At 42.0% G+C, this 20,467-nt stretch overlaps 3 protein-coding genes across 3 annotated transcripts in view; 2 read left to right on the top strand and 1 right to left on the bottom strand.

The window, feature by feature from the left end:
- The window catches only part of LOC148342186 (uncharacterized), a 334,990-nt gene that overhangs the window by 191,640 nt on the left and 122,883 nt on the right, over positions 1-20,467 (top strand). The gene's annotated exons all lie outside the window — the stretch shown is intronic.
- The window catches only part of LOC148342192 (uncharacterized), a 100,553-nt gene that overhangs the window by 54,299 nt on the left and 25,787 nt on the right, over positions 1-20,467 (bottom strand). The window lies entirely within an intron of this gene.
- Positions 7,175-11,458, top strand: LOC148342193 (uncharacterized). The gene is made up of 2 exons (XM_088287564.1): positions 7,175-7,510; positions 9,239-11,458. The coding sequence occupies exons 1-2, from the start codon at positions 7,387-7,389 to the stop codon at positions 10,567-10,569; spliced, it is 1,455 nt and encodes a 484-aa protein (XP_088143690.1). The 5' UTR covers positions 7,175-7,386; the 3' UTR covers positions 10,570-11,458.

Below are 20,467 nucleotides of genomic sequence, written 5' to 3' on the forward strand. Positions count from 1 at the left end.
AAAGAACGCACAAATCACATTGAACCACTCATGCCCTCAGAACTCCCGGAGAGACCTTGGCAAAAGCTTGGGGCGGACCTGTTCACTTTGGCAGGAAAATCATACTTGGTGGTCGTTGACTACTATTCAAGGTATGTGGAAGTAGCAAACCTTTCCCTCACAAAGTCTGCTGACATCACAGTGCATCTCAAGTCCATGTTTGCCCGTCATGGAGTGCCTGAGACTTTGATAACGGACAATGGACCTCAGTTTGCTGCGCATGGCTTCGCCACCTTTGCTGCGAGCTATGGATTTAAGCACGTCACGAGCAGTCCCAAGTTTCCACAAAGCAACGGTGAGGCTGAGCGCGCTGTTCAGACTGTAAAAGGCCTCCTCAAGAAGACTGAGGATCCCTATCTTGCTTTGCTGGCTTACCGATCCACTCCTCTCCAAAACGGACACAGCCCGGCGGAGCTGCTGATGGGACGTAGGCTCAGGACCACTGTCCCTACTCTCCCTTCGCTGCTGATCCCGTCTCTTCCTCACGCCGCGATTGTCAACTCGAAGGAGAAGGAGATGCGACTGGCGGAACAGAATCACTTTAACAGGCGCCACAGGGTGCATGTTCTAGACAAGCTTGCACCTGGACAAGAGGTGTGGGTGACTGACTCAAAGATCACGGGGACTGTGGTTGGCGAGCACACAACACCACGATCCTACATGGTCGATGTGCCTGGTGGGACTGTGCGCAGAAACCGCCATCACTTGATTCCAACGGGGGAGCCTAGCATTGCGCCAGCAGCTGTACCCGCTCCAGTGTCAGCCCCCCCAGCACCCACGGCCAGCCCGCAATCCGGCGTTCCCAGAACAAGGTCGGGCAGACCTGTCAGGAAGCCCGTTAGACTGGATCTGTAAAAAAAAAAAAAAAAAAAACTGATCCAAAGAAAGAAAAAAAAAGGTGGGGTAACATTGGAATGTACTGATTGGATTTTTGATGGGAATGTTGGTGTTTTGAAAAAAAAAGTATTTGATGTCATTGTTTAAATGTTGGTGTTTTGGGAAGAAAAAAATATGTGATGTCATTGTTTAAGTTGAGCATGCTTCGGACTATTTAAGATCATTCATAGTTTTACTTAAAAGGGGAGATGTGGTGTGATCTGTGTGTATATACCGGGTGGTGATGGTTTAACCCATACACCCCCTTTATGTTGTGGTATGGTCCATTGGCCCGAGCTGGGACAATGGGCGGGCGCTACGCAGTTCAGTGTGGAGTTGAGCGTATGTCAATAAAGCCGACAGTATCGGACCTCGCTGTAGTGGCATCCTTATTTGCAGGATTAAAAACACAACAGGTAGTGATTGGTCCAGCGACACTGAGGAGTCGATGCGCGCGCCGAGCTTCCAGGGCAAACCCCGTGTCGGTGCGCGTACCGCTTTAAGAAAGTCACGTGACCACTGCCGGAATGGTGTCGACACAGCGGTCGCGCGCCAAACTGTGTTCATAAGGAAGCGCTTCTGTCAACAGGATGGATGCTCAAAACAAGCATCGAGTTATTGGCGCGTTACTTTGCGTTAAATATCCGCAAGATGGAAGACGTCACTGTTGATGCGCACTAAGAGGTGCAGCGCTATATGTCCGCAGGACACGTTGCACGTACGGAAGACCCGCTCTTATACTGGAAGTCCATGGAGGCAACGTTCCCTCACCTATTTATATTAGCCACACAGGCGTTGTGCACACCGGCTTCTTCAGTGCCTTGTGAGAGGATCTTCTCAAAGGCGGGGGAAATTGCCTCAAAAAAAGAAATAGACTGAATAACAAAACGCTGGAGAAACTATTTTTTTTAATAAAAATCTTGAATTACAATGAGTACATTGTCATTCACAACACTTTTACTTGGGCATTCAGACAGATGTTCACTTAATTTATCAACTGCGTCTCGAATATCAAAGATTTTTTGATGAAATTGCGTGTATGTAAAAATAATGTGAAAGCAAATGCCTAATCAGAATCAGAAATCCCTTTGTCATTGTACTCAAGTGTGCAACGAGATTCGAGAGCTCCTCTCTCCAGTGCAATACAACAATAATTCAGTTAAATATATAAATTAGATAAATATGAAAATAAATAGTGCGATGGAATGTAATACGAAATAGGTTATATAAAAACACATCACGTCGCTAATCAATGGAATTGGATAAAATTAGTTTGACAGATCAGTGTCAGATGACCCTGTCAAATGTTTCCTGCAAGTCCACCAGGTGTCAGTATTCAGCAACACAGTGTCAACACAGTGTCAATACATTGTGTCACTGTGTCGAAACGATACAGGATGCCTCATCTACCCATCACTACACGCAGGTAACGTGACGCTGCTGGCTTGTGTCTCTTTATTTATTGACTTGCATTCTCGTCTTTGTGCGTACACACTTGTTCGTCTGGTACAATATTTTTATTACTTTTTCACACATTATACACATGACAACAACAACAGAAAATAAACAAAAAAGTAAATAAATAAAATAAAACAGGCAGCACAGTGGGTGGTTGAGCACCCCACTGGCCCACAAAATTTTCTAAAGGTTTCCACATTTCCTCAAACTCCTCTGCTCTCCCTCTCATGACATACGTCAGTTTTTCCATTGCCATATTGTTTGTCAGTTCTTTTATCCAGTGATCCAGTGAAGGTGCGTCCGTTTTTTTCCAGTATAATGCAATGAGTCTCCTGGCTTGTAGCAATCCAAAGTCAATCAAAGTAGTTATGTTTGTGCAAGCCACAAAGTCTTTGGGGTAGATGCCCAGCACAAAAAGTTTCACAACATGAGGTATGTTAATTCCAACTCTAGTTGACAATGTCTGTCCTACTCCTCTCCAATATTTTTGCAATTTCGGACATTCCCAAACGCAATGGAAGAGGGAACCCTGTCCCTCTACACATTTAATACAGGTGTCTGGTATAACAGGAGACCATGAGTTCAGTTTTACAGGTGTAATGTATGTTCTCATCAGCCATTTATACTGTAATAGTCTCATTCTAGTATTAACTGTTTGTTTCTGGGCTTTAAGGCATGCCCTATGCCATTCTTCCTCTGTTACAGCCTCCTCAAAATCAGAATTCCATGCCTGTAATCTATCAATAGAGGATTCATCATCATGGGTGACCAAAAGGTTGTAATACACAGAAATTAAACCTTTATCATCACTGTGTGAAAGTGTCAGACGTTCCAAATTTGAAAGGGGAGGTTCTATGTTGATCGTTTTGTATTTTGCAGATATGAAATGTTTGAGTTGCAGATATTTAAAGAAATGCTTTTTATGAATTTGATATTTATGTACAAGTTCTTCAAATGTAAGCAATATACCGTTATTATATAAATCACCCACACTTGCAATACCCTTTTCTGTCCATATCCTAAAACCCCCATCTGCCCTGCCAGGCACAAAATTTAAGTTACCCCTCAAAGGGGTAAAACGTGAAATTAGAGGAGTGTCTTTAATATGATGATGTGCTTTATACCAGATATCAATAGAGTTTTTCACAAACGGGTTTTTAGTCTCCTTTTTTAGGGTTTTATGGTTTGCTGAGTATAAGTAGAGCTTTAGGGGAAGTGACACTGAGGCTTGTTCGATAGACAGCCATGATGGATTCATCTCATTTGTAAAATAAAACACCATAGATCGCAATTGCGCAGCCCAATAATACCATTTTAAATTCGGAAACCGTTGTCCTCCTCGTTCATATGGGAGGTAGAGTAGTCGCAATCTCAACCGGGGTTTTTTACTACTCCAAATGAATGTGCTAAAGGTATTGGTAATCTTATTAAAGAATGCATTTGACAATTGCAGTGGAATTGACTGAAATAAATATAAAAACTTTGGTAGTATATTCATTTTTATCAAATTAATCCGTCCAATTATTGATATAGGCAAAGTCATCCAACGATCCAGCGTTTCCTTCATCTCTGCAAAAAGGGTCATAGTTGGAAGGGACCACTGTTTTAATTGAAGGTGTTATTTGCACCCCGAGGTAAAGAAATCCTTCTTTTGCGTTATTAAAAGGTGTTTTTACGGTTGGGTTTGTCCTTTCTTCCTTATTTAGAAATAGTATTGATGATTTTGAGTAATTGATATCATAACCAGATAATTTTCCAAATATGTCTATATAGCTAATAAGACTTGGGACGCTATTGTGTAAGTTTGTTAAAAAAAGAATGACATCATCAGCATATAATGATATTTTATGTTCCTGCCCCCCTAAATTAATCCCTTCTATCCTCGTATGCGTTCTAACCGCCATCGCAAAGGGCTCTATGGCAAGAATGAACAACATAGGTGATAGAGGGCATCCTTGTCTAGTAGATCGTTCTAGAGTGATTGGCTTTGAAGCAATGTTATTTGTTAATATACTAGCCATCGGGCCAGTATATAGCAGTTTTACCCATCTGAGAAAGTTAGCACCAAGTCCATATCTCGGCAGTAAACTAAATAGATATGGCCATTCTATTCTATCAAAGGCCTGTCTGGCATCTAGTGACAGCAATGCCATATCCTTAGTATTGTACTTTTCATGTCTTATATTCAAGACCCGTCGTATATTATGAAATCCCTGACGCTTCTGTACAAAACCATTTTGATCATGATGTACCAGATATGGTATGTGTTTTTCCAACCTCTTAGCCAATAATTTGCACAATATTTTAGTATCACAGTTCATTAAACTTATTGGTCTAAAAGATGAACATTCCATTGGGGGCTTTCCCGGTTTCAAAATGAGTGTTATAATCGCCAGACGTAAGGAGGGCGGGAGTATCCCACTTTGAAGTGAGCCATTATACATATTCAATAAAGGGGTAAGTAATTTTTCTTTAAAAGTTTTATAAAATTCAATGGGCAGTCCATCATTTCCACCAGTTTTGCCACTTTTTGTACTTTGAATGGCTTCAGAAATTTCTTCATTTCTAAATCGCTATCAAGTTCTTTTTTAAATTCATCTGGTAATATTTTAAACTGATAAAGATCCAGGAATTCATTTTGAGCTTCTGGTGTTTTTGACATGTCGGATTTATACAGAAATTGGTAATATTCTCTAAAGGTATCATTAATTTCCAATGGATCCATAGATATATTTCCCAATGGGGTTGTAATGCTCTTGATAGCTCTGTCGGTATGTCTTTTTTTAACTTGCCAAGATAACAACTTACCCGCTTTCTCGCCTTGATCATAATAGGCCCTTCTCAACCACAAAAGACTATTAGCTACTCTATCAGCCGACAATTTATTATATTCAGCTCTGAGAAGGAGAAGGTCTCTTTCTTGTGTAGGATCATCATTTGTATTAAGATTAGTTTCCAGATATGCAGTCTTACTTTAACTTGGAATCGGTGCACATATTGAACAGTCAATATAATACTCCCAATCAATGTAAACCATGTAAAATATTGATCCCTAGTGGTTATTTGTAATTATTATACAATCAACCCACACTTTACTCACACACTAACTAAATAGCACAATTACAAAAATCGCCCTTTCCTTGGATTAGTTTCTTAACAACAGTCCAAGCTTCTTGTGGCTTCTTCCTGTAACTGTAGCTCCTATGCAACCGTCTTGCTTGTGTGTGAAATGCGAATTGAGCTTAGCGTTCACTTCTTGCGGTTGACGTGACGACGTCATGGTAGGCGGCCATCGTGCTGTTCGACGAGCGTTGAAGCAGTCTCCGGCGCCATCTTCTGTCCACTTGCGTTGGTGAAACAGACGCGTTTTCACTGTCGAGTTTTCACTGAAACTCCCTCCGCAGGCACGACAAACACAAATGGGTTTCTTTTTGTAACTGGTTTAATGAAGGCGTCTTACTCCATCACACCGTGAAAACTGTACACAAATAAATAATACAATTGACAATACATTCATAAAAACAACAAAGTAACTAATGTCACATACTGAAACAATATAGAAACGAAAAAAATACCTCGTTGGCTGCTGCCGCAAAAGAGGGAATTGAAGGGTGAATTGTTGAGGTGATAATTTGTCCTCCTTGTCTCTATTCTTAATAAAGTTTTGCTGAAGTGACCGCAGGGTCAAACCAGTTGATCATCTATACACGTGTGGGGCCAAAACCGGGAAGTATTTAAAGGGAAACGGAAGGCAAGGGCGTGTCCTCCAAACAATGCAATACTATGTATAGAATTAAATGCAAATACGAATATGTAAATTACTTAACTTCATAAATTAACTATACATATAAATAACTAACAAGGAACAAATAAATTAAATCCATGCCCAATTATGGCTACATTTACAAAAGATTTTGGCAAAAAACGTATTAGTAAATATTTATCATGTCACTGATCGTGTAGTGGTACACTCGCCTGAGTTGTGTGCAGGCAACGTGGGTTCAGTTCCCTCTCAGTGACGGTGTCTATGTCCGTCCTGTGACTGGCTGGCGACCAGTTAAGGGTGTAGTGGGCCTTTCGCCCGAAGTCAGCTGGGATAGGCTCCAGCACCCTCCCGCGACCCTGTTCAGGATAAGCGGTGAGGATAATGACATGACATGACAAATATTTATCATCTCATCAATATTTGCACAACAGAGTACTGAGCTTCGAGATCCTCACGATAATAGTTCTCGAAATTAAATTTCTTATCAATGTAGGTTAGTTAAGGGATATTTTATTGACAATCTAATCTCAATATACAAAGACAGAAAAAAATTGGTGGTGGGGGGGCGCGAATCTTTTTCTTCTTGGTAGGGGCGGGCGTGAAATAATTGAGAAGCACTGCTAGTATATGCAGACATTATATCCATACAATCTAGCAGCCCGAGTGAACCACAGCATTGTTGCAAATTCGATAGGAGAAACGTAAACGTCCCAGAGCAGTTGCAGCAGCGGCTTCTCGAGGCATCGGCGGAAGTGACGTAGGGGCTGACTCGCCAATGTGGCGTTAATTTAGTTATTTTGTTAATTTTTTTATCAACCGATTTAAAATATTATATAAAATATATATTAAAATAGAACAGCCAGGTGTAAAAAAACCCACTGAGGCAAATAAATATATTTGGAAAATACGCGCTTAAAGCATGACGTCATTAGCAAGCGCGCAGCTTCCGACGGACCTCGACCACATCCACCGACCCGTCCACACCGGAACAAAAACGCCCACCGCTAAATTCTTCTGATTTAGTGTGGAACTGACTGTAATTTTATCAAAGGATGTCCAGTGCTACTCTAAAGGACTACGACATAATTCATTAAGTCTTTGTGTCCCGATAACCTCATCTTCGCGCGTTGATGCTTTTCGGCGTAGTTTGCTTAGCTTGTTAGCTAGCTAGCCGCTAACAAAAAGAGGCACATGACTCATCGCCAAGCAGAGATCAAGTGCGGATTTTTTGTAGTTATCATTTGAAAATGAGTGAAAGAACGACACCCAAGTACAAAGATGAACTTTCTGGAATAAAAGAAGAGAACGAGCAACATCTTCAACTGCTGGACGAAGTTTGCAAGCAGCCTCGTATTGTGCCACACAAAGCAGGTTTGTACCCGTCTTACTCTCATTTGCTTTGGAAAGAACGACTTTCTATCGTTTAAAATATGCATCACAACATTAAGTTGTTTGGGGAAATGCGTTCAAGGTTATTGCCGTTTTATTTTTAAATATTGCCTTTTACTTGTCGGTTTGCTAAACATTTGTTTATGCCAAATAAAATCAGTGCAGAAAATAAATGCCAAAGAATAACCAATAGTGGGGGGTGAACTCCATGTTTTCCCAGTATAAAATTTGAACTGATTATTTTACATTTTCAAATTTCTGGTTTTTATATCTTGTTCAAGCAATTCCTTCCGGAAGGAATTCTGCCTGACTCTACAAAATGTGCACACTGCGGCGAAAACATCAATGGCGGTTGATCAATTTTAGTGGATACAACACAAAATATTACGTTTTTTTTTGTTTTTTTTTAAAAAGTCAAGTACGTATCGGTCTTTTTTTATTTATGAACTTTGTACTGGCTTGGTCGTATGAGAGTCAATGAACCTCGGGTGGCCCTGCACTGTTTTGTGCACGTGTGCGTAGTTTCACCCCATCAAAACATTTAAAATACATTGAATGCATCCATCCAGAGTTGCACGGATTTCATCAGTGATCAAGCGCATGCTGCAAGGAATGCATCTGCATCTTTGGCTTACTATGGGCTGAAAAAGGGAGAATGTCACAACCCCCTTTTCTACCAACAAGTCCAGGAACATTTAGTTCCTGGTAATAAAGTTCCTGTGACTCAGGTGGTTTGCATCTCTCCCACAACTCATAGTTCTTGATAATTTATCCAAATGACAATGATGTATCAGTGGGAGGTCTTGTGTTACTTTGTTACTCATTACTGACACCCTATGGCTGTTAAGCATCATTGCAGTTACAAAATAATTCAGGGAACTCTTATAATATTATGGTGTATCTTAGTCTAATTTGAATATGTATTGGATAACTTTAATATAAACAGTCATTATTCAAATATGTCAACATGAAAGTCAGAGTGAAAGTGTTGTTGCTTAATGCTTATGTGTAGGGATTTTGTCTCTTCAAACATAATCTTTTTTAAATTTGATTTAGAAACAGAAATTGTATTTAAAAAAAGTAAAAAGGGGAATGTCGGAATATACTAGCAGGATAAATGTCATTTTGGGTAAAAAAACAAACACGTAAATCATGCAATAAATAGCCACTCTGATTCCAGGGCCCCTTTAATTCTTTTCGGGATCCAGATTATAATGGAAGCAAAAAGTACCCACGATGAAACTATCTCTAAATGCAAAATGAAAAACTTGTAAACATATTTCACTTGAAGGATTCCTATTCTATCAATGACATTATGTTGCGATGGCCCCCAGTGGTCTGCATCAATATGTTCGGGTCCCACAACAGGTGTTCCATCAGACGCACACGATAGCCTGTGTGTGCTAACTTCAGCTAGCTTCCAGAAACGTCTGTGACTTTGTCCAGAATGAAATCGAGCATCGGCCGCAACATGCTTCCTTTTTAAATGCTCGTTTATCACTGTTGTGCGGCTAACGGGAGGCTTACATCGTAGGACGTAATTTTGGGAAATGTCCCCATGGTCCGGTCCAAATCGGGGTCGCACGCATTGCTCCGTGTGCGGCAGGCACAAGTCAAGGTAGCACGGTAAAAAACAATATAAGACAAAGTCGCCGCATGAGCTTTGACTTGACCAAACCAAATGTGTGTTTGTCTTTTTGTGTCCTGCAGACGCCAGTGAAAACGATCTCCGTTCTGTGAAAGAGGGGCCAGACTTGACTCACATCAAAAAGGAGGAAGAGGAGATCAACAAGTCACCAGTGAACATTCTCCCTATAAAGACTGAAGATAAAAAAAAGGATGAGAGTGAGGACAACAGAGGGGCGGAGCCTACAAGCAGCAGTTCAAGTCGTCACGTGGCAACAGAAGGTGATGAAGACCACTGGGGGCCATCACAAGCACAAAATGAGGACACATTATCAGATGCTCATGACGATGATGATACTAATGATGATGATGATGATGATGATGGGCAAGCTAAAAGTGAAAAGGCATGTCACACTGACTCATTCACTTCAAAGCTGTCTTTAAAAGGGCACAGAAAAACACACAGTGGTGAAAAACCTTTTTCTTGTTCAGTTTGTGGGAAATGCTTCTCTCGAAAGTTTGATTTAACAATCCACACAAGAATGCACAGTGGAGAAAAACCTTTTTCCTGCTCGGTTTGTGGCAAAAGGTTCTCTGTAAAGTCACATTTAACAAGGCACACAAGAACGCACAGTAGAGAAAAACATTTTTCCTGCTCAGTTTGCGGAAAAGGTTTCTCTCAAAAGGCAAGGTTCATAGCACACAAAAGAATACACAGTGGAGGAAAACCATTTTCTTGCTCGGTTTGTGGCAAAAGCTTCCTGCATAAGTCAACGTTTACAATCCACACAAGAACACACACTGGAGAAAAACCTTTTTCCTGCTCAGTTTGTGGAAAATGCTTCTCTCAAAAGGGAAATTTAACAGAACACACAAGAACACACAGTGGTGAAAAACCTTTTTCCTGCTCAGTTTGTGGCAAAAGCTTTTCTCTAAAGTTCCGATTAACAGAGCATGCAAGAACACACACTGAAGAACCTCTTTCTTGCTCATTTTGTGGTAAAATCTTCTCCCATAAGTCACATTTAACAGAACACACAAGAACACACAGTGGTGAAAATCCTTTTTCCTGCTCAGTTTGCGGAAAAAGTTTCTCTCAAAAGGCAAGTTTAACAAGACACACAAGAACTCACAGTGGAGAAAAACCTTTTTCCTGCTCAGTTTGTGGAAAATGCTTCTCTGAAAAGTCAACGTTAACAAGACACACAAGAACACACAGTGGAGAAAAACCTTTTTCCTGCTCAGTATGTGGAAAATGCTTCTCTGAAAAGTCACATTTACGATACCACACAAGAACACACAGTGGAGATAAGCCATTCAGTTGCAGCGTTTGTGCTAAAAAATTCACCACTAAACAGCAGGCTGAGAGACACGATTGTGATGGAGAGAATATAGGGCTGGGCAATATGACCTAAAATCAATATCGCAATAAAATGAGCAATTTTACCTCAATAACGATGAATCACAATAAATTTCAGTCCGCGGACCAAAATCAAAATAAATGCAGGAAATACATAACTGTTTTCTTTATTGACCAAGTGGTACACATTACTTTCAATGGAAAATAAAAGTACAAAAATCATGTGTAGAAGCCTTCCAAATATCTTACTTTGCATGACTTGAACAATGTCACAAAGAACAGGAGAAAAAGGGTACTTCTCGCAAAATCTTCTCTGCAAATAGATTGTGCCAAGATGCTGTAATGCCATGTGCAAAGGCGCTAGTCGCCTGTCAACAAAATGCTAAATAAAATGAAAAAAAATGTCAATGGAATGCCAATGCCAAATAAACAAGTGTACTTCATCAGGTAAATGCGCCGTCTCGAGTACGCTGGTGCGCGGTCGCCACTTGTCGTCAATGTCATGCACAGTCGGGGTCAAACAGGGGTCCATGTTGCGACTCGACCACCAGTCGGATGTGGATGCAAAACGCTTGACATGTCTCCGCTCCCGTCCCGATGTTGTCCATATCGGGAAGTACGGTTTGCAACAAATATTTTCGGACCTCTTGTCGACTACTTTTATGAGGCGTTTAAATCTTGTGCGCACTGTCGCTCGAGGAGCTACATCTTTAGCTATGTGCTAGGCCAGTGTTTTTCAACCTTTTTTGAGCCAAGGCACATTTTTTTCATTGAAAAAATCCCGCGGCACACTACCAGCTGAAAATGTGAAAAAAAGTGTTTTTTAACATTGAAAAATTACCTATTAAAAGTCTTGAATATGAATCAAATAAACAAAGAATAAAGTATCGTAAAATCTTTCACATTTATACTCAGTGTGAAACCTGTGCCTGTTTGGATGAACACAGAGCTGATATATTGGCAGGAATCAAAGTATTAATTCCTCTGCCACGAGTGAGACTTTTTTTTATCTAGCCACAAGTTCAGCGACGTGGTAGCTAGCTTTAAGGGCTCTCTCCCTTACCTTTGCGGTTTTTCTCATGAAAGTTGCTTGTTTCTCCGTGTGTTCACTCAGGCGAACAAAATACGCCACATTTTTGTTTTGAAGTTGTAGTGTTTTTTCACAAGGTCTGACCTAGACAACTTATTTTATGGCCATGACAACTGTTGCTTTGAACTCCCCCAGGGCTTCCTGACCCCCCCTTTGACACGTAGATTGCCGCCCTGAGAGGCACGGGACTTTAGCCTTATCTAAGGGGGGTCAGGAAGCTGAACAGGGGTTATCTGCGTCCCGAGGAGGGTGTTTACAAAAGAGGGGTCTGGCGCCGGGAAGGCGCAACGGCGGGGAGTCTGTGCCCCGCAGCCACGGGGGTGCAGTTTGAGAGGCAGCAGGATAAAAATGACTATGCAACAAGCGAGAATTAGATATTCATGTCTTTTGTTTGTCTTCCCTATAAGAAGGGAAGGCGCGAGAGGGAGACACCTTTTTCTTTTGGGAACTTCTGACATCAGCTGAGATCAATAAACTCTTTTTCCAACCACCGGTGTGTGTCAGAAGTTTCTTTCCATCACCAAGCCAACCTTGCCTGGCGACCTGTCCGGAGGGGAGCTGAGCCAGACCCGCACATCAACAACGAAATTTACCTCATTTTTGGCGTCACGAACAGGATTCGTGCTCCAGCGAGGGCCTCCGGGTGCTGGGGTGCAGGCGTTCAACAGCCGGCCGGCTGAACTAGAGGTGAGTTGCTTTTACTCACAATGGATGTTGGGCGCCTGTGTCTGAGCGGTCGGGGGTTCTGGGGCAGTTAAAGAGAGCTTGTGCGTGTGGGTCTGCTGGTTGGTTGGTCATGGAAAATGCTGTCCCTATGTCTTGGTTTTTGGAGTAGGAAAGGCCGTTGTAAGGATTAAGACATGAGAAAAGGTCAAAGTAACCGCACTATGCAAGAACATTAGAAAAAGTATAAAAAAACTGATGAAAGAAACTAAGTAAATGGAGCCTTAGTGAGGGGACACGAAGTAACCCACTATGCAATAACATTAGGAAAGTATAAAAAAAAAATGATGACAGAAACTAAGTAAAGAGACTTGTGCGGGAGTGGTCAAAGAGATGAGAAACAAGAAGTGGAAAGCTCCGAGACTGCTGTTGAAAAGCTAAGAAGCGAACTATGGATTATATAGTCGTGAAAGGCTTAGTTTGAGTACAGACCCTGGCCAGGGTGTAAATTTTTGCAGGAAATTATGAGCGGAAAAGACCACTAATGAGATAAGAAGAGAAGATATGAAATAGAAGAGATGATGAGATGAGAAGTTCGGACAGTTTGGCATGAGAGAAATCCGAACAGAAGTAGAGACGCGCGCTATCACGTATCGTTTGGGCAAGCGAGGCATGGAGCGCATTTGAGGCACGAGACGCACTTCAGTGTTGACGGCGCGGAGCCAGGAGCTGTCGTTGTGATCGGTATGTTACGGAGGTTCCTTGTCAAGCCGGTTCGATTCCGCTGTTTGAGACATATCCGGTGATCAAATGCGCTCTGGTCAAGGCCACGCAAAATCAAGAACCTGGCTGCGGTCCACGTTTGGCTAAGGATGTACGCAGGGGTTTATGAAGTGATATGGGTACGTGGAAATTAGGCCTAATTAGGGGGTTTAATAATGGTATACCAGTATATGAATGATATGGGCACACAATAGAAATGTTTGAAAGTCTGCAGAAGTAATGATAATGATAGACAAGCGCTTTGAAAATCAATAGAGACGTACCGATAATAATATTAACTATAATGTGATTGTATTAATATAAGGATGAAGAAAATAAGGATGGCAAAAATGATTGAATATTGGAAAATCCAAAACACGCACACGTCCTGGCGCTGCGCGTGAACGCGTGCACGCGTGGCCGTTGGCCGCCAACCTTAGAGGGTTGTGTACATGAAATAGCTTCGAGAAAAATAGCCATCAAAACGAGAATTATCATAAGCCAAAATGAAATAGATTGAATTGTTGTCAGTTTATTGTTTGTGTCTGTTCTTTTCGTGAACATTGTCTTCTATGGAGTGGGCCCGTGTCTGTGTCTGTCTGCGTCTGTTTGTGTGTCAAAACGTGGGGAAAGAGTCATAAAATGGTTAAAGGGGTGCATCACGAGATCGATAAGGAATTTTCTATCAAAATTGTGCCTTGAAAAACAAAAAATTTGAAATTTTAAGTGGTGTCAAACCTGAGGTGCGGGGGCAGAATTTGGTTCTCTAACTGAGAGGCAAGGTAGGTTGAGTAAGAAAAACGTAAGTGAATTGGAACGAGTGGAAAGTTCAGGGGGTAGGAGCTGTTACCGTTGGCTTGAGATTGCCTGCTTGTAAATTGGCAGGGAGGAGCGGCCGGTAGACTGGAGCCTTTGGCAGGGGGCATAACCCCTGGCAGCTTGGGCCGCGTGGTTGGCGTATGAACAAGTGAGGCGGCCCCCCCCCCTTCTCTTTTTCCTTCTGTGAGCGTCTAGGATAGGCTTGCACGCGAGGGCGTCCAATGAGAAGACGAGTAATTTACATACGTGCAAAATGGAGAATTGAGAATCGTCCTAAGGAAGAACAAAGGAAAATTAATGCTTAATGAAGGGATTCAGTGAAATATTTTCTTGGCGGACAGTGAGAATGGTTAGAAAAAAGAATTTGGGGAAGTTGAGTAAGTTACGTGTGGTGTCAAGAGATTTAATTGGTCAGGGGCAGGAAAATGTTTGCTAAATATGGCCAGAACCAGACAGCACTACAGAAATACTAGAGTATACAACATGGAATTCCATGAATTGGACAATGCAGTTACAAGTAGGCTAGCCATAACTAATGACTTTGAAAAAATGGAATGTTATTTAACATGTCTAAATATTTTAGCAGGCCGATCCAGAATCCTGCGTTCACCTCCTGTTTCTGACCCCAACAGAAGATGTCTTCTGCCTTTGCTTTGAGGTAGTGAACAACGAGGGGTGGCAAAGGGGGGAGCTCAGCCTCCCCCACTGAGTTGGGTTCATAAAGCCTGGGTGGAAGAAGCAGAGTACAAATGGCCTGATTGGGAAACTTAGAATATGTAATGGAAGTTGAGCTGTCTTCAATTCAGTCTGCAGGTGGCTGGACTGTTAAATCACTCAATCTAACTATACGAACTCTAGTAAGAGGAAACAATTTAACTATTCGTATAGGGCAACTGATTTATAAAATACTTGTGAGTTACATCTTAGAAGAGTAGCAGTCATATGGAATTAAATTAAAATAGAAGGAAAATATACACGTGGCGACAACTAACAGTGGGATTTAATGCAGCAGAGTTGGAATTAGCCAGTGGTAAATTATGAATCACCAGATTTGATCAGATGATTAGGCGATACATTTCTATCAATACTTTCTTGGTTGACAGCGGCATGGGAAAAGGAAAAATAAATAAATAAATAAATAAAAATAAAAAAGCAAAACAAAACAAACTGTTCATTTGAGGCATCATTAAAGGGGGGTATTGTAGGCTTCCCATAGTTAGCTAGACGGATTAATTCTTGAGGAAAAAAGCCTTCGTAGATTGATTAGGAATGAACAATTTGCAGCTCGAACAGTGAATTTGAATGACCACAAACTTTTAGTCAGAGAAATCTTATAGGGAGTTACAAAACAGAAAGAAATTATATACATTTAACTACTGTAATTAAGATCATGTGACAACACCAAGGAATTACACACAGAAAACAATAAAATGAACTAGAAAAAGGGGAGGCATGAACGTAGTAAATTGACATTGAGGAAATACAAATAATTAAATAAACGAGTAGGAAATCAAGACAAAACAAAATAGAGTTTGACAACCTGCAAGAGAGGTTCGGGATGACTACAAATGAGAAGATAAACACATGGATGTGGGAAGAAAAAGAACAGTTGTATTCCAAGATGTATTAAACAGAAGAACTTGAAGATACAGCACAACTTTAGGTATTAAAGTTTTGTTAACAATTGAAGCAAACAAAGAGGGGGATTTGAACCACGTTCTAGGATTATAGGTGTATTTTGGAAGGCCACGGGAATAACTTTTAACATACAATTCGATATTCATTTTAGGATAAATTTGAAGAGATTAGAGCCAATGAGGAGGCGGAGTTGTTTTCAAGGTAAATTAGGTCTTGCACTTGATATCCATCTGATCTATTGGACTACAATTAGTTGAAAAGGAGTTGGGGAAAGCAATAATACTGGTAATGGTGGATTGGAGCTGTTGATTGAAGAAAATTAGCTCTGATTCTGTGAAATGACTCATTTGCGTGTGATTAAAGGTTTTGTGAGAGGATGAAAATGTGTCAGTCACTAGTGCGGTGTGTGTGTGTGTGTGTGTGTGGGTGGCCACCATTAAAAATACACTTAGACTATATATATTGAGAATGGGAGTCAATCAACCACATGGGGGATTGTTTAATTGATAAAAGGTAGCATGCTTGAAGAGGCATGTGTGAAGATGTTCAAGGAAAAGTGCATCGAGAGTTGGAGATGATGTGAACAAGATAAGAGGATAAATTCCTCTCTCCTGGAACTATATACTGCATAAGCTGTGCGGTTCAACAAATGGGATACACTGACTGATTGGTGACGGTTCTTGACCAAATCTGTGTGGACGAATAATTTGGAAGTGGTACATCTTATGGCACCATTTGACAACCAAATTAGTCAAATGGAGAAGGCCTATTGCGGTAATAGTGCTGGACACGACTGTACCAGCTGTGAATGACTTTGGACTGTATGAGAGGTGACACAGATGTCGACTATGAGACGAAAAACCTTGGACAGTGACCCTACATATGGCATTCGTGCCAGAGACTGAGACCAAAAGACAATTGTGACTTCGTGGAATGTTTTGTTTTTTAACCTTTTTTTTTCAGCTTGAATGCTTAGCCGTTGCTAAAGGAACAGACGCTGTGTTGGTTTTATGATTTATGATAATTTTGCAGGTTGCGGATCACCTTCTGAGAGAATGATATGCTGTATTTGTTCATTGTTAACCCTAACCATTTATTTTTCATGGTTGATTGATTTTGTTGATGATGAATTCAGGTTGATTTACAGGATGGACGCTGCTGATTCCAGAGCCGAGATTATGTGATGTTTGAGTTGTATGATGTGGGTTGTTGTCGTTTGTTTATTGAGGTGTGTTTTGTTGGAGCCGTTTCCATGTCAAGCAGGTTGCGGCAGCAGCTACTGGATGGAAAGTGATTTGTTTGCGTGAGTTAGTTCCAGTTGTGTTTCAGCATTCAAGTGAGTGTCCATTCCAGAAGGAGACATGGCTGGTCAACAAATTAAGTCTGGTTCGTCACGGGTAGGATGATCTGGAATTGCTGTTTTGTCTGTTTTTATTGTTATTTGTGTTGACACATGTGGGGCATGTGTCAAAGGGGGGAGATGGATGCAGTATTTTGTTCACATAATTGTTTTTGCCTGTAAAGATGTTTAAGTGTTAACAGGACATATCAACAATGATCATGCTGAGGTGAAAGAGTTGAAGATTGGGCCCAGCAGGAAGAATGCAAGCAGAGTGCTGGGGTCTCACCTCAATCTACTGTGGGACCAGGACGTCAGGCAGCCCCCACGCAGGAGATAAGGGGTGATAGTTATAAACCAGTGCAAGGTCCTTTGTAGTCAGAAGTGCCCCTTCTAAAAAACCCATGTGTCCTTAGGCGATTGCATTATTAAGCAGTGTCATCAGGTCATCAAAACAGCTAACGCGTGTGCGTCGTAGTTTGCATTGAAAGATGCAGCATAAAATATATTTCAAAATTTGGATAATAACTAAAGCAAATTTAGAACGATAAAAAGATAATTGGCTACAAAATCATTGGGGTGAAATTAATCTTCAATTCAAGTAGGGGTGTTTTAAAGAGAGAAATCCAAGATCTTAAAAGGATAAAGGCATGATGCGTGGAATCTGACTTGGCAATATGGAAAGCGCAAAAGCTAAAGTGGCAAACTACGATTAACTATTAGAGAAAAACTATAATGTATTCAGTCTCGTGGAAGACTGAATGCAGTAAAATTGCAATAAGAAGGATAATAAACCAGCCTAGAGTGTCACAATGTACTGGAAACATAAGTTTGGGATTGCCCCTGAGAGTGAAATTCCTCCCTGAACCCCTCCTTTTTACGACCGGCAGCAACTAATGAAACAGCGATACTGATAAGAGATACAATTGGGTTAAAACAGAACACGCAAGGTTAGCGGTCATGCCAAACAAAATACGTCTAATGTTGCATGCTTCAGTTTGGTGACGGTTGTACTGAGGTAATTCAATGAATGGAATGGCATTTTGAGATTGTAATTATATGGGAATATGACGAATTGTCATGTTATGAGGGGACTTTTGATATACAGTAAAGTAGAAGTTTTTAGTCTGCAGATAATCCAGTTTAAAGGCTAGTGACTCATTGGTTGAGGAAAACGGGGTCATATAAGAGTTAGCTGAAAAAGAATAGCTAAATTATGGTTGATGTGTTCATGGGAATTAAAAGGGAATAATAAATAGAAGACAAAACCAATTGGCATCGGAATAGGTAAAATATGATGAGGATACCTATTGGGAGAAATAATTTAGGTTTGGATGATTAATAGCCAGGAATTTTTGTTTTTACAAGACAGACCTTTAGGGGATTCAACATAATTTAAAATAATTTATAGATGACACGTGCTGTTAATTGTGAGTTGATTACATCTAGTCATGGTTATGAGGGATTAGGTTAGTGAGCTCTTATGGGAGACAGGTTGCCAGGGCGAGACGTGAATGGATTGAAACTTCCGCCAGTGACCCGTCCAATAGTGTCATCACCACACAGCTGTTCCAGGTGGCCGTCCTTAAGGGCGTGCCCCTTCCCGTTACTGACGTCATGCGAAACAGTCCGTCAATGAGAAACTGCTAATCGGTTTGAGTAGTGCACACATTTTTGCGTCAATTTGCACGACATCAATGAAAGGAAATATTGTCTTGGATGTAGAAAGAGAATTGCTACATTTGCGGGTCCAGAGGGCCAAGAGTGCAAATTCACTGGGAAAGGAAAAAGAATATGGAAAGGAAAAAAAAAAAAAGAGGAAAAATAAATAAGTGGGGGGCAGCGAATGCTGCGGCTAATACAGACAGCTCCCACTGCGCTTGCGCCTTCCGTTTCTGCTGCTCCTGCGCCAGGTTCTGGTGATGCAGCGCCACAGCAGGCTTGTTGTCCGCACCAGCCGGTCAGCAAGGTCACGTAACAAAAGTAGGAGTGGTTATAGACATGGGTTGTGAGTGGGACGTGCCATTGCTGTGGGGTGTTGGGTCACTGGGTGATGAGCTGTCCATACTGAGCCACTTCCTGAAAGGTGCCATCCTGTGGTCCAGTGCCATGCCTGTCACAAAGAGCTCCACCAGCGAGGGGGCTCCACCGCTACCCACTCCTCTGACAACGCTTCCATGGCCTCTCAAAGCACACTTGACTCCTCAACCAGATTGGGACCCCCATTCCGCAATAGGGGTGCCCGAGGAGCCTCAGCGTTCAAGGACTGGCAGGTCCCGGCATTCCGGTGACGGTAGATGGACAACAGTTTTTGATGGTGGGACAAGATATTCCAGGCTTTACAAGCTCCCTCTGCACATCGCAGTGAGCAACAAGACTGTCAACCCTTGTGGACTTCTGGAGATTGCCCGAGTCACTGCAGTGGACCGACACCACACAAATGAAACTAACACTGGTATTTGAGTGGCATTACCAGATGGGACTGAATTTGACTATGCACATCCGCCGGGGGACGCATACGTTGTGCTCTCCTCCATTCCAGTAGACTGGGCAGCTCTGAAACCAGGGTCTCCATCCTCCCGCGGTTTGTACGTCCTGCTTCTGCTCAGGTCTGTGTGGCGTAGCCGCCTCCACTCATTCAAACCACCAATTGATACTTTGCATTGAACACTGAGTTACGATGATTTGGTTTGCCAGTGTGCATTCACCCAAAATCGAGGGTGAGAAATAGATCTTACATGATGATTAGGTGTTTGTTATGTCTACCGGCGTTGCCTTGCATGTGCGCCTTGCTCCGGAGCAGAGGAGACAGTATGAATGGTCTACGTTCGCCTGCCACAAATCACATTAACTGACGGCGCGCATTATCATACTAAAGACTTAGGCCCCATGGTGAAGACGACTGACGGGTTTTCAGTTCAGATGTTGAATACTCTGTTTCACTATCAGGGTAGCGTATTTCAGCCCCATTACAAATTCATTTGTTTTGGAACATTACCAAATTTCTCGACACTATGCGGGACAGGGAATGGGTCACTCGGAAGCGAAAGTCCTGTTTGCATCTCTGCCGGAGGGGTTGTGGACCCGGAGTTCGACTGATGTTGGGCTCCGCTCCGCGGCTTCCCCAATTTTTTGCTGTCTCTGCACCCTCCCCTATTTGACAGAGTCAGTGTTGGTACAGTTTGGGGGCGAAGGGGGGCATTCCGGAGACGGTGGCTGTGTTGAAGACTGCAGCGGCCTTGGAGCCATCTACGTCCTGGAATGTGCCTATTTCTCATGTTGAAAATGATTTAATTTGGCACCTCAGGTGCTCAATTTTGTGTGGAGTGTTTCTGCTTGTTGTATTTCAGGTGGAGTGTAACTGGAGGTGGATGCAGATTGGAACCCCGCTTGGAGCAAGTGACATGGAGGACTCCTATGAGTGTTGTAGGATGCGACCAGCAGATCTGTTTTTTCCTAAAGTGTTGCCCGAGCAAGTCAATCATGCCCTGAATATGGCTGTGAGGTTGGATGGGATCCAAGGGGGGTCAAAGGAGATTTATGATGCTTTTACTGCTACAGGACACAAAGGAACTGGCCAGGGTCCTGCAGACCGTTGAGGGGACTGTAAACGTTGGTGCGAGGCCAATGACTATGGGCTGC

Source organism: Idiotropiscis lumnitzeri, chromosome 2 (assembly GCF_059441095.1).
Source record: "Idiotropiscis lumnitzeri isolate Australia: NSW breed Sydney's pygmy pipehorse chromosome 2, RoL_Ilum_1.0, whole genome shotgun sequence".
Classification (NCBI taxonomy): domain Eukaryota; kingdom Metazoa; phylum Chordata; class Actinopteri; order Syngnathiformes; family Syngnathidae; genus Idiotropiscis; species Idiotropiscis lumnitzeri.